At 32.2% G+C, this 12995-nt stretch overlaps 1 protein-coding gene across 4 annotated transcripts in view; it reads left to right on the top strand.

The window, feature by feature from the left end:
• The first annotated feature begins 211 nt into the window (after window positions 1-211).
• LOC139499969 (GRB10-interacting GYF protein 2-like) overlaps window positions 212-12995 on the top strand; it is a 31210-nt gene continuing 18426 nt past the window's right edge. For 2 of the 4 annotated variants that reach the window (XM_071288640.1, XM_071288638.1), the window contains exons 1-12: window positions 212-319; window positions 1683-1725; window positions 2432-2657; window positions 3089-3200; window positions 3762-3870; window positions 4535-4686; window positions 5076-5225; window positions 5815-5900; window positions 8183-8557; window positions 10515-10629; window positions 11073-11174; window positions 11713-11777. In XM_071288640.1, the coding sequence (XP_071144741.1) occupies window positions 1694-1725; window positions 2432-2657; window positions 3089-3200; window positions 3762-3870; window positions 4535-4686; window positions 5076-5225; window positions 5815-5900; window positions 8183-8557; window positions 10515-10629; window positions 11073-11174; window positions 11713-11777 (1524 nt within the window). In that variant the 5' untranslated portion in view covers window positions 212-319; window positions 1683-1693. Of the gene's footprint in view, window positions 320-1682; window positions 1726-2431; window positions 2658-3088; window positions 3201-3761; window positions 3871-4534; window positions 4687-5075; window positions 5226-5814; window positions 5901-8182; window positions 8651-10514; window positions 10630-11072; window positions 11175-11712; window positions 11778-12995 lie in introns of all 4 variants that reach the window. The other 2 variants (XM_071288637.1, XM_071288636.1) reach the window with 1 other exon arrangement.

The following is a 12995-nucleotide window of genomic DNA, read 5'->3' as shown; positions in this document are numbered from 1 at the left end:
CCGCTATTGAGGTCTTATACAGGAAAACACGAAAACAACTTGTTTGAAACTACACGAAACGGATGGAAGATACCAAGTAATTGTAAAAATATAACGCAGTAACTGACCAAGCACACTCTTAACAAGTGTTTTGGCGTATTCCATTTGATATAAAACAAGTGCGACCATTGTGGTGACACAGTTTTTCCGCTTCATTGACTTTCATGCGTTACTTCGATTTCCGTTTTACAATTATCACGTGGTACATAATACACAACTACGGCCATATTGGTTACTGCATTCGTGTTCAAGCTAATAAGAAAGTTAGAAAATAGCAAAGGTAAACTTGCAGTGCACTGGTTTAGACGCACAAGCATCTGTGGTACACATATTTACACCAAATCGAGGCCTTTGTCACCTCTAAAATGACGTATTTTAATTGCAAATTCTCATGAACTGTGACTGTCTGCTAAAATCGCGAGGATGGTAAAAAATGTGGAAAATATGTTTTTTCTGTTATTCGTGTAGCTATTTTTAGAAACACGGATAACGAAACTTCTTGTAACGCTCTGATATGTATAAATGTTATATATTGGACTCTTCTTCTACAACTCCAGGCCATGTAAAATGGAACACCACATGTGTTTATTCATAAATTTCCCATACTGTCCATTCCATCGCCTTATAAGTAAACAGATCAAACTTGTCCCAAATGCAATACACCTTATCGCTATTTGTCCGCCATTGCTGGATATCACACAGGTTCCCGTAAAATTTTGACGTCATAAAACAAAATATCTGAAGCCATAATGGAAAAGTGATTGTTGTATGCGTCAAAAGTTCAAGCGATTGGGTCAGCCGGGATTAGAGATAAGGTGTATACACTACCATCAAAAACCTAAAAGGGTTCCTACGAGTCCGCAAACAGTTGCGATAATTTATGTGTCATTGTCAAAAAACGATTTCTTCCAGATTATTCCTGGAACTAACCCACTAGCTTCCACTGGAAGGGGGGATCCAATGATTTTGGTAATCCCTCTTTAAAAACCACTGGGTTAGCCCTAGCTGCGTAACTGAACACTTAGGTCCTTTTTTATTTTTTGACTGTCTGCGGACCTTCAAGCTATGGTTCCGCAGCTAGATTTGCCCCTGCCTTCCTTACAAGAAAAATGTAATTTAGTTATGGAGCACAAAATTGTATATTTGTTAGCAAGCATTAAACAGTTAAACTACTGAAAACAAATAAAAACTTTCACAAATTGTCAATCATAAGAAAATTGCATGACAGGAATTACAAATGAATTGATGTAACTGAAAACAACCAAAATTGTGACTCAGATAAAGTCATGTTCCAGTTCTTCAGTGGCACAAATTTAACATTAAGAATGAAAAATGGATCTTCAGTATTAAAAATACAATAACTTTTTTAGATCAATTTTAATATTAACTGATGAATTTTGTTTTTTTTTTGCTTCCAACAGACATTCTAAAATTCAGCATGGCTAAGGAGGTTGCTCTGGCTCAAAATATTTTTGTCTTCATTTGACTTTTGAGGAGGTTGTTTTCCATTTTAAAATTGGATGTTTTTATCCTATGTTTTATCTATGAGGCACCCTATTGCACATATGCCAGGCTACATAATTGCAAGGGTATTGTCCAAAACATTTGTAGTTTAAATGTTTTTTTTCATATATATTTTGTAGGTTAAATAGAAATGGCAGATACATTGAATTTTGGTCCTGAGTGGTAAGTAAAAAATCTTACTTTATTATTTTTATATATATGTTTAACAAAAAAAGGTTTTGCACTTTACATGTCAGGAAATTGTTTTAGAAAGGAGCTGCACTGTAAGCCACAATCTGTCTGAAATTTTAAGTCTTAAATTTCTGAGACATGAATTCGAATCACATTACTGTAATTAAAACATTTTGATAAAAAAAAGACAATAAACAATTTTTTTCAGTTTGTTTTTTCATTTCTAATTTCCAGAAGAAAGATTGAATAATTAGGCTAGCTGAGTAGTTGTACATGTAATATCTGCAAGAGATAGCTCTAAACATAGAACCATATTTGAGAATGCATATACATCATTTAGACAGTAACCATGGTAATGGTAACCAAGTGACCCAAAAAGATGAAATAACAATTTTAAGTTCAGCTAGTAAACTTACATTTTTCAGAAATTTTAATATAGACAGGAACAAGAACATCATGGTTGAAGCAATACAATTACAATAATTTTCATATATTCATATATTTTTTTTACCAAAACCATTTTTTTCCCTTGGGTTTGAAATGGAAAAAGGTACCAGGAAGAACTAAAACGTTACTTTAAAAGGGGGGGGGGCAGTTTTTGCATTTTGCAAAATGTCCACTATTTGTATATCTTGTAAAAATGCATTTTGATGAAAATACATTTAATGTACAAGTTGTTAACCTTTCCCTAATCCAGGCTCAGAGCCCTATCAGATGGAAACAATCCTGGCACTCCGCCCCCTTCACCGGGAATTATTGGAAAGTACAAGCTAGCAGATTACCGTTATGGCAAAGAAGAAATGCTAGCCCTCAACAATCCAAACCACACAGAGCCCCTAGAAGAAATAAAGAAATTCACATATATATATGTCGAAAAGCCACAGGAGCCCATCACCATGCAGTCTCTATCAGAGGAAGAGCAGGTACATATTTTTTTGCTGTAGCATCATTTCAATCTTATTTATATTTGTTTCCATGTTTTGAGGAAAAAAATATCTCTATAGTGTTTACAAAGCTAATCTGTTTGTGTCAAAATTCACATCCATAATATCATGACAATAAATTATCATTTCAGAATAAATGCCAGAAATATTTTATCACACTTATACACAGTCCCTCCATCTAAGGCTTATAAAATTACTTTCCCATACGTAAAAAGTATTAATACAGACTTATTGAATCAAAAAATTTGTGTTGGACCTGTGTCTGCAAAAGTTTATCATGAAGACTGTCACTGCCATTTTCTTCAATTTGTAAATTAAACAAATTACAAAATTCATTATGCTTCTTTCTTTGATTTTTTTTTAAATTACAGGCAATAGTTTTAAGCCGTTTATTTATTGCTTTTTTTCAGCGGTTAATGTCTCAGTCTGTTAACAGTACTGCAGTACTAAGAATGTTTGGACGAGGGGGGCCTCCTGGAGTCAGGGGTGGAAGAGGCGGTATAGAGAGAGGCAGAGGACGAGGTAAAAATTTTATCAACTTAATGTTTACTTCTATATTAAACTGAGTAATTCTTAATTTATATAGCTAAACTGCCATTGTGATTTGAATGATTGTTGATTTTTTACAATTATAGTAAATGGCAAAATAGTTCTCCTGTCAACTTTTAAGTTTTGGTGATAAGGTATATTGCTATATAATTATATGTCACCGAATAGCTTTCAAATAAATACAAGTGAGCTATTAAAGGCACTGACATATAAAAGATACCAATGAAACATTTAAACTGATAAGTCAAAAATAGATTGACAAAGCCATGGCTAAAAAAGTCTTAAGACCCAACAAACAATAGTACACAAAATACAACATAGAAAATTTAAGACTGAACAAGAGGAACCCACCAAAAAACAGGGTGGGCGATCCCAGGTGCTCCGATTTATATTTTACAATATAAATGTGAAACATCATACCAGAAAACCTGCAGCTTATCTATAGCAATTCAATATACACAAAACAAACAAATGCTGATATTAATCATTTATAATTCAAACTGTATACATTGTAATTCTTAGGTTTATTTGCAGGTCGAGGAAGAGGTGAAATTGGTTTTCTACAGAGAGGTATGTCAGCAGAGGAGGGAGGGGGATTTGGCAGACCTCCTACACACTCAAGATCAGATGGCTGGGAAGAAGTGTAGGTCTTACCTAAATGAAATCTTCATTTTGCTTTTAAAACAACTTCCTTGAAAGAAAGCAAATGAGAAATTAGCTATTTATAAATCTCAACTTGAAAATATGTTTGCAGTTTTGAAAGAGTACATGTGGATGATTTTTTTCTTTCTTCAATCCCCTGGATTCAAAATGCAATTTCTTCTTTGGGTTTATTGTGGATTATTCCAAATAGTTAAATGAGAGACCTTTTGAAACTGAACTTTGTTTTCGGATTTGACATATTTGAGTTTTCATTAATGTTAAATTTGACCTTGGCCATAAAATTAAATTCCTTAGATTTGAAATCTTATTTAAATAGTTAAAATTTCCTTATGTATACATGTAAAAAGACCGGAATTAATTAAATAAAAGTGGTTCACTTGATTTGATAAGTCTTTCAAAGCTTATTTGATACAATGAACCAAGCGTTGATTAAAATAGCTGATTTTTGTGAGGTTAAGTTAATAATACAATCCAAAAGAATGAATCAATTACAAAGAAACTAATATAAAGTAACAAGTTTTTTTTACTGTTAATTGACTCATGAGAATCTATATTTCGTTTCCTTAATGTAAAAAAATAAATGATTATTTATATCTTCTTTTATTTTCACTTGATTTTTTGCCAACTTAAATATACTTTTGCAGAGGTGCAAAGAGAAACTATAATCCACGGTTTGATGAAGAAGGAGGACCACAGAGACAGTTTCACAGATCATTAAGTAACGAAAACTGGAGGGACCGGGGAGGGGAGCATGAGGAGGATGATGGTGACTGGAGAAAAGCAGGGTCTAAATGGAGTAAGTCAAATAAATCTGTGGACATTTATCCTGATTCAGATAAAAGTACCCTATGTTTTGATTTTTCACTGTGAAAATGAACTCTTTGTATTGGGGGGGGGGGGGGGGGGGGGGGGGGATTTACTTTGAAATTTATCTAGAATTATAAAAAAAGAGTTGTTTCTTGATAGTCCCCTATAGTCCTTCTACAGTAAAAAGATGTAGTATATTCTGTAAAGGAAATTTTTGGCTGGATGTCTTCAATTATTTGTATGTTGTTGGAAAATAATTTAACTGTTCCTCTAGTGAGTTTTGACAATCTATTATATTTTTTCAATTATCTTCAAAAACTGTTAATTCTATTTCTTCATTAACAGACACAAGAGCTCATTCTATTATTTTATTATCAGACACAAGAGGTAACTGGCGAGAACCAATCAATCGAGGAGATAGGGGAGGCTTTGATGAAAGACCACAGCCTAATGGATTACCAAGGGCAGGTTTTGATAAAGGGAGACAATACCAAAGAAATCGTATCAGTGAATCATGGGATGAAGATGGTAAATTATTTTGAAAAAAAATAGGAAGTTTTGTTGAAAAAGTTCAGTGTATTATTGCGTAGAGTGTTCATGCAATGCCATTTCTTATACTGTGGATTTCTTATAACTTGGAGCATACCATCTTTAAGGGTAAAGAATAATCACTAAATATAATGTTCAACGAAATACACATTTTCTGTAGAATTGAATTAAGACTTTGACAAAATCATGAAATACATTTTTTTCTCAATCCACTAAATTTGTTTTACCATGGAAATAACTGAATCCACAGTAACTAATTTTAACTTTTGACATTCATTGTTGATTATTATTTACAATAATTGTCAATATTTCATCCTCTCCAACACCCAAGAAATAAGTTTATGGATTGTTCATCATACAACCTTTAACAATGATCAAAAACAATATCATTTAATGAATTATAAAAGTAGGGTATAAAAAACACACAATAGATAAAAATGAATGACCTAGTTTAAACATATAACATCAATGAAAAATACTGTGACAACTAGTCTGCTGGCTTCTTATTGTGTGTTAAAGAGTGATTTTTGAGCCCTTGGATGAATTTAATCTAAATTTGTGTTACTAGATAATATGCCAGAATGGAGTATGCCTGACACAACAGGAGATGATGTTGGAACATTTGATTCAAGTGGTGCTTTTGTATCTACAAAGGTAGGTGTAACGGTCGACCAAAAATTAGGGTTGAACAACCTGATAAGGGCTGTTTCAAATTTGTATGCATGGGGAATGGAAGGCACTCAAATCTATAAATTGTAGGTGGTACATTTTCCTTAGAATTTAGTAAGAATCTTTTAAAAATCTTTTTAATAAAGCACAAATTACACCCATAAGTGGGCCAAAGGCATGACAATTACAAGGGCTTTCCATTGAAGCTGGTAGCTGGCGGAAATCCCCCGTTTGTGGTGGCTTCAAGTGCCAGCTACTTCACTGACAATAATATCAATTCAAAAAGAAGAAAAAAAATCTTTTTTCAAGTGTTTACAGTAGCCGAGAGACGTATTGTCGCAAAGTCGCGGTCGCAATAAACAAGGGATGACAAGTCAGTGTTTACCTTGGGCTAAATATAGTTCACATGAATACAGGTCACTGATTGGTTGTCTATTTAAAGTCAGAATGCATCGTTTCTTTTCAAAGATAACAAGAGAGACGTTCCGGTGATCATGGAAAGATAACTATAGAGACGTTCCGATGGTCATTAACTCGTTGGATTTTTTTGGTTTTTAAAACCTGAAGACAATCAGATAGGATGACAATCTTATGTTATGGATTAATATCAGTCAAATTATAGAAAGTGTAGTAGATCATATTGTTCAGAATCTGGAAATCTTTTGAAGTTAATTTTTCAAAGCCCACATGGTGTTCAGAGAATCAAGGTCAAAACCGAAAGTAGAATATTGTCGACTCGACCTCAAATAAATAACATTTCCAAATGATTTTTGTATCCGACTTATTGAACAGTTTACAAAAAAAAGAGAAAATCAGAGGATATATCAATTTTCTGTCAATGCTTAAGAAATAATTGTATGATTTAAATACGCGTAATAGTTTTTAGAGAGAAATGGGGTCATTAGTTTACCAATGCGCGTAGTAATGCAAAATAAATCGATCAAGATTTCTAACAAACCTGATTTTTATATAAATAAAACTCCTTCAAAAGTAAATGAATTTTAAGCATAAGGTAATAAAAACAAAAAACTAGAACATAAAAAAAAAAATGAAATTTCTTCGAGATTTTTTTTTCTTTCTTTAATTTCATACATAAAAAATGGTCATTTGAGAGATGAAATTAGGTGCCAGGAGATTGCGAGAATGCTGGATTTAGACCCCCTGCCGTAAGGCACCAAGCTTACAGCTTGGTCGGCGTCCAGAACGCATGTTACAGCCGCCTATAATTTTAATTGAGCCTTCTACTTCAATTTCAAGGGAAAGCCCCCGTGTAATAACAACAATATAATGATGACATTAAAATTTACGTATAAAATAAACCAAAACATTAAACACAACAAATGACCTCAAGTGCCCCCTGTCCTCAGTTCCATAAACTGTTTAATAAAGGAGCCTAAAGATTTCACTTTCTGACTAGTGGTTGGATCTAGTATATATTTCATTTTATTGTCAGAAAAATCTTTGTAGAAAAAGGAAAATTTTATATTATTGGTTTTAAGGGTAAAAAAAGTGTCTACCTTCCCCCATGTGTTAAATCTGGAACAGTCTTAACATGAACCTGCATGAATATACACAAAAGACACAACAATAATGAAAAGTAAGACCTATGATGGAATCAGTAATAACTTATAATAGAAATGAAGGCTGTTTCATTATGGCCACTGTCTGAAGGCTTACTTTTACATTTGTCTGAGCTTGTTAAAAATAATTTTCTTTCTGCACTGATAAATATCAATTTAAACCAAACATAGAAAGTTTCTAGTGGTTTGTCCAATAATTTGAAAATTGGGAAGTCTCAAACTTTCAAGATCATGAAGATTGTTACTGTATGCACATTTATAAAATTTCTAAAATGACAGCTAGAAGTATTGTGTGTAAACAAATAAATAAAAAACTTTTAACTCCTTCACAATTTCTTGCAAAGGAATGGTAAAAATCTGTAGATTAATTAAGTATAAAAAAAAGAAGATGTGGTATGATTGCCAATGAGACAACTATCCACAAAAGATCAAAATGACACAGACATTAACAACTATAGGTCACCGTACGGCCTTCAACAATGAACAAAGCCCATACCGCATAGTCAGCTATAATAGGCCCTGATAAGACAATGTAAAACAATTCAAACGAGAAAACTAACAGCCTTATTTATGTAAAAAAATGAAGGGCTTCATTGTTGACAAATTTTCTTTGCAGACTGTTTTCTTTTGTTTTGAATATTTAACAAAATTTTAAGTTTAAGTAATTTTGTAATTTCTTTGTTGCAGAAAAAACCTGGTGAAAAAGGCAGTGAAAATCATGAAAGAAGAGAACCCCATACAGAAACCAGTGACAAGAAAGACAATGTTAAACATAAATCACCAGACAAACCCAAAGTAGAGACAAAAGTAGAAACAGACAAAGTGAAAAGACCTCCACCAAATCTCGAAAACAGACAAAACAAAAGTGAAAATGCAAATAAAAGAACATTGGAACCCCGTGAAAACAAGACAGTGACTTCAGAATCGCCAGGTCAAAGTTCAAAACCTGTAAATAGTAGACAGAAGGAAAATAATAATGAGGTGAAAGTGTCTAAGGAAAATAATAGTGCTCAAAATGATTTTTCAAAGAGTGAAGCGACAATGAAAAATGAGGAGACTAATGTAAGTTTGAAGAAGGAAAAAGTCGAGGCAGAGACACTAGCCCGGCTGCAGGCAGCTGCCGAAAATGTGGTGTTGTCAGCCATGACGGCAGAGGTACAAATAGGTTACTTCTCTTTTTTGCAGAGTTATTTCCCTTATACAGAAAGACTTATTAGAATTATTTGAATTTTTTTTAAAAAAAATTTAATAATAATCTGAAAAATGAAAAATCAATTTTAATACATTTTAGGTTTTCAAAAAATATTGTTTTTCAAGTGAATAGCAGTTGTAAGAGGAAGCAAATAGCAAAACAGGGAAGTAACCACTTAATCTTCTGTTTGTTGTGTGAGTTATCTACTCTTAGCTGTTCTATTTAACATTTCTTAAACCTATAATGTTAGGGCTGTTCCATAAAAACATACATGGAACTGTTGGAAAGCACTTCAAGATCTCAAAAATTGATGAAAATGTAAGTGAAATTCTAATATTGCCTTTCTATTAAGACTAGTTGGTTATTCCATATTCAAAGTGCCTAAAAGTTATGAATTTCTGAGTATGTTTCAGAGTTTGCGAAAAGCGGTGGTCCTCAGCATTTAACCACCAAAATTTTGCATAGGACTGGCACAATTTTAGTATTTTTCAATTGAATTAATAGTGAGGACCAGCAGATTTTCTTCAAGGACCACCAAGGAAAAAAAGATTTCGCAAACTCTGATGTTTAAATGGAACAGTTCTAAGAATTTTTCTCTTGATATATTGATGTTTACTGTGCTTTTAAGTTATGTATAATGTTGTCCTTAAAACTATTTAATTTTAGGATAGAGCTGTTTGTTGACACACATCGTTAGCTATACAGTTAAGGATATAAAACAAAATAACCATATCGTCGCTGGGCTTCTAAATTGTCGTTTATGACTTTTTTGTCTAAAAATACTTTTTGACACCAATGGTCTGGGCGGGAGAAAATCTTTGGTATTACAAAATAGCATACAGTTAGACCAATCAAAATGTGTGAAATAAGACATATTACAAAATTGCCAATGTCAGTTGTTTGTAAAGTTTGCTTCCAAAATGTTGTATGAAAACTTGAAAATCGTTGTAGAATGGCTTTGGGAAAAAAATAATTGTACATTTCTTTATTTCTGTGAAAATAATTCAAGTTCTTGGATAATCCAGAAATGTCAAAGTTTTTATTTCACTGCTATTTACAAAAATGTTCAAGTTCCATACGACATTTTGGAAGCATGCATTTTGCGAAAATTTCCAAAGCCTGTTTGTGAGAAATTTTTTTCTTGAAAAATTTGTAATTTACAACATTTTAGAAGCCCAGCGATGATATGTGGAAGTTCTCAAAATAATATTTGATTTGTCTGCTAATGTCATGAATGTGAAAAAAATACTTACTTGTTTTGTCCCATTAAAAAAAATGATAAAAAGGAAAAAAATATGTTCCTGTGTATAGAATGCATTTAAACCATAATTATTGAGAAAAAGAAGGCAACTGTGTGCCCTTACCAAAGTAAATGTACATAATGTACATCATGAGCAAAATACTACAGAAAAGAAATTTATTATTTAAATGAATTTTGAATTTTTATTTTTAACCAATTAAACTCTTCAATGCCATAAAAATATCAAAAATTTGTGGGTTAGACCACCTTGTATATGATGAAAGTGAATATGAAAACATTGTGTGTCAAGTCCCATCTGTGTTATTCAATTTACAGCACAATTATTTATGAGAGTTAACGTTCTTCCATTTTGGTTGTAAACTTAATTGCTGGTTTCTATTTCAAAGTCAGATGTATTATTTGTCTATGATATGACTATATTTGAACATTGCTTAATATATATATGAACTATAATTTGACTATATATTTTACCTATATCCTTATGCTTATTGTCAATTTTTCAATGCTATGGTGTTGGGTGACTGTCTTATAGACATTAACCCACATGTTCTTTTGTTCATATTTAGGATGATGAGAAAGAGAAGATGGTTCCTCGACCAGCCAAAGATTCTACAGCATTACCGTCAGATCATGAAGATGCACTTAAATGGTTTTATAAAGATCCTCAGGGAGATATGCAAGGTATTTAATTTTTCAGTTAGGCCAAACAAAAAAGTATTTGTGTTTACTGTCGCTTGCTGGAAAAAAAACAGGGTGGGTAGGTATGGATTTTTTTTAGTCTATCATATCTAGGGGAGCATCATTGTGACTAACAGTGCTTAATCAAAAATGGCCAAAAAACTTGAGGTATGGGGATAAAAATTAGTGTAGGAAGGGGTACAGTAAACACTCATACTTTTTTGTTTGACCTTATCAACTCCTAATCGTGAAAATAGTGAAAAAATAAAACTGCATACAAACCTTAATGAATTATGTACTTTGCTGATTGTTAAAACATGTTGTTTTCCTATTAAAAATTACAGAAAATTGGTAATGTACTTGTTTTTGTTTGATATTTTGTTTAAATCAATTGACAAGTTAAATGCTTTTGAAAATTTATGATTTAATGTTATTTTTTGTTCCAGGTCCTTTTACACCAAATGAAATGGCTGAATGGTTTAGTGCTGGTTATTTTACCATGAATTTACAAGTAAAAAGAGGCATTGATGAAAAAATATCTCCTTTAGGTAAATACTAAAATGAAAAGATAAGATTATGAAAATAAGTAACCATCGTAATATTTTGATTTAACAAACAAGACAAAAAGGAAAATAAAATTGAGTAAAATTGAAAGGGGAATGTATCAAATAGACAACAACCTGCCCAAAGAGCAACCAATGGATCTTCATAACATAAGAAAATCCTGCACCTGAAGGCAGGCTTCAGCTGCCACCTGAATATTTTTCATGAGTTCAGCGAAAATTGGCGTCACAAATAAACTCCAAAAAATATCTTTTGACATGTGATAGACAATGCCAAAATTTTCAATTGTTTAACAGACTTTGTGTAATCTTGAGATGTCAATATATTATATTTGTATATTTATGTATATTTTGTATAAAATGCTCAATAACAAATTTTTATGATGTAACTCGTTGAAACTCTTTGAGGTCAGACAATGCAGTGTGAAATTTTGTTATGTTTGATATTTAATGATAAAAAAGGATTTTGTTGATTATAAATCTATAAATTGTTGTTTAAATCTTATTTTTTGTTTTTTTTCAGGAGAACTGATAAAAAGTTGGGGCAGAGTGCCATTTTTACCTGGTCCATCACCGCCTCCAGCATTAGTAAGTATTAAACATAAGATGGCATTATATCATATTGTTGAATGTGTTCAAAGACCAAAAGTGTCAACTTTAAACTACGGGTGCGGGAATTCTCGCTACATTGAAGACCCATTGGTTGCCTTCGGCTGTTGTTTGCTCTATGGTCGGGTGGTTGTCGCTTTGACATATTCACCATTTCCTTTCTCAATTTTATTGTTTGCTTGATAAACCATGTTCTTGGGCAGAGGTGCACATGCACAAGATGAAGGGCATATTAATGCAGTTTTTGAAACAGGTAGACACAATTTCTTCAAACTTGTTCAAATTCATCTACAAGACATAATGTTTTGGACCTGCTCTTTTAATCTTATAGAACTTTGGGCTTTCTAGACCCAAAACAAGGACTTAGCCCTTTATTACAACACCCACCATCCTTAGATGACTTTAACTTGCATATTTTTATTATTATTTGAAAATATATTGATATATTTTATTTATGCTCTATCCAGTAGGCATTAAGTATTACCTTACTTACTAATCCATTCTAGGCCCTCTCCTTTTTTTGTTATTTATAAATGATATTGTAGAAGACATTCAAGCTCAAATTAAGCTATTCGCAGATGACACTTCATTATATATTACAGAAACAGCTACAATTTTAAATGACGATCTAGATAAGATTTATAATTGGTCAAAAAAATGGCTTGTGAATTTTAATGCCCAAAAAACTAAAAGTATGATAATTTCAAAAAAAGTAAATAGACCCTTTCATCCTCCATTAAATATGAATACCCAAGAGCTACAAACAGTTAGCAAACACAAACATCTAGGTGTCTTTTTTTCTAACAATGGATCCTGGAACGACCATATTGAATATATAGTTTCTAAATCTTACAAAAGAATAAATATAATGAGAAAAATGAAAAATGTTCTTGATAGATTTTCACTTGAAAAAGTTTACATATCATTTGTTCGCCCAATTCTCGAATATGCCGATGTCGTTTGGGACTCCCAAAATCAGAATTTGATTGCTAAACTTGAAAATATCCAGCTTGACACAGCGCGTATCGTCACGGGGGGTACTAAACTTACCAGTATAAACAATTTATATATTGAAACTCGATGGGGAAAATTTATCTGAAAGACGACGCAATCATAGACTAATTCATTATCACAAAATTTTGAATAATAAAACTCCAGAGTATTTAAGAGACTTATTACCTGATTCAGTAGGAAGTC

Source organism: Mytilus edulis, chromosome 13, assembly GCF_963676685.1.
Source record: "Mytilus edulis chromosome 13, xbMytEdul2.2, whole genome shotgun sequence".
NCBI lineage: Eukaryota > Metazoa > Mollusca > Bivalvia > Mytilida > Mytilidae > Mytilus > Mytilus edulis.
The sequence above is the reverse complement of the archived record's forward strand: the minus strand, read 5'-3'. Positions and strand labels throughout refer to the sequence as shown.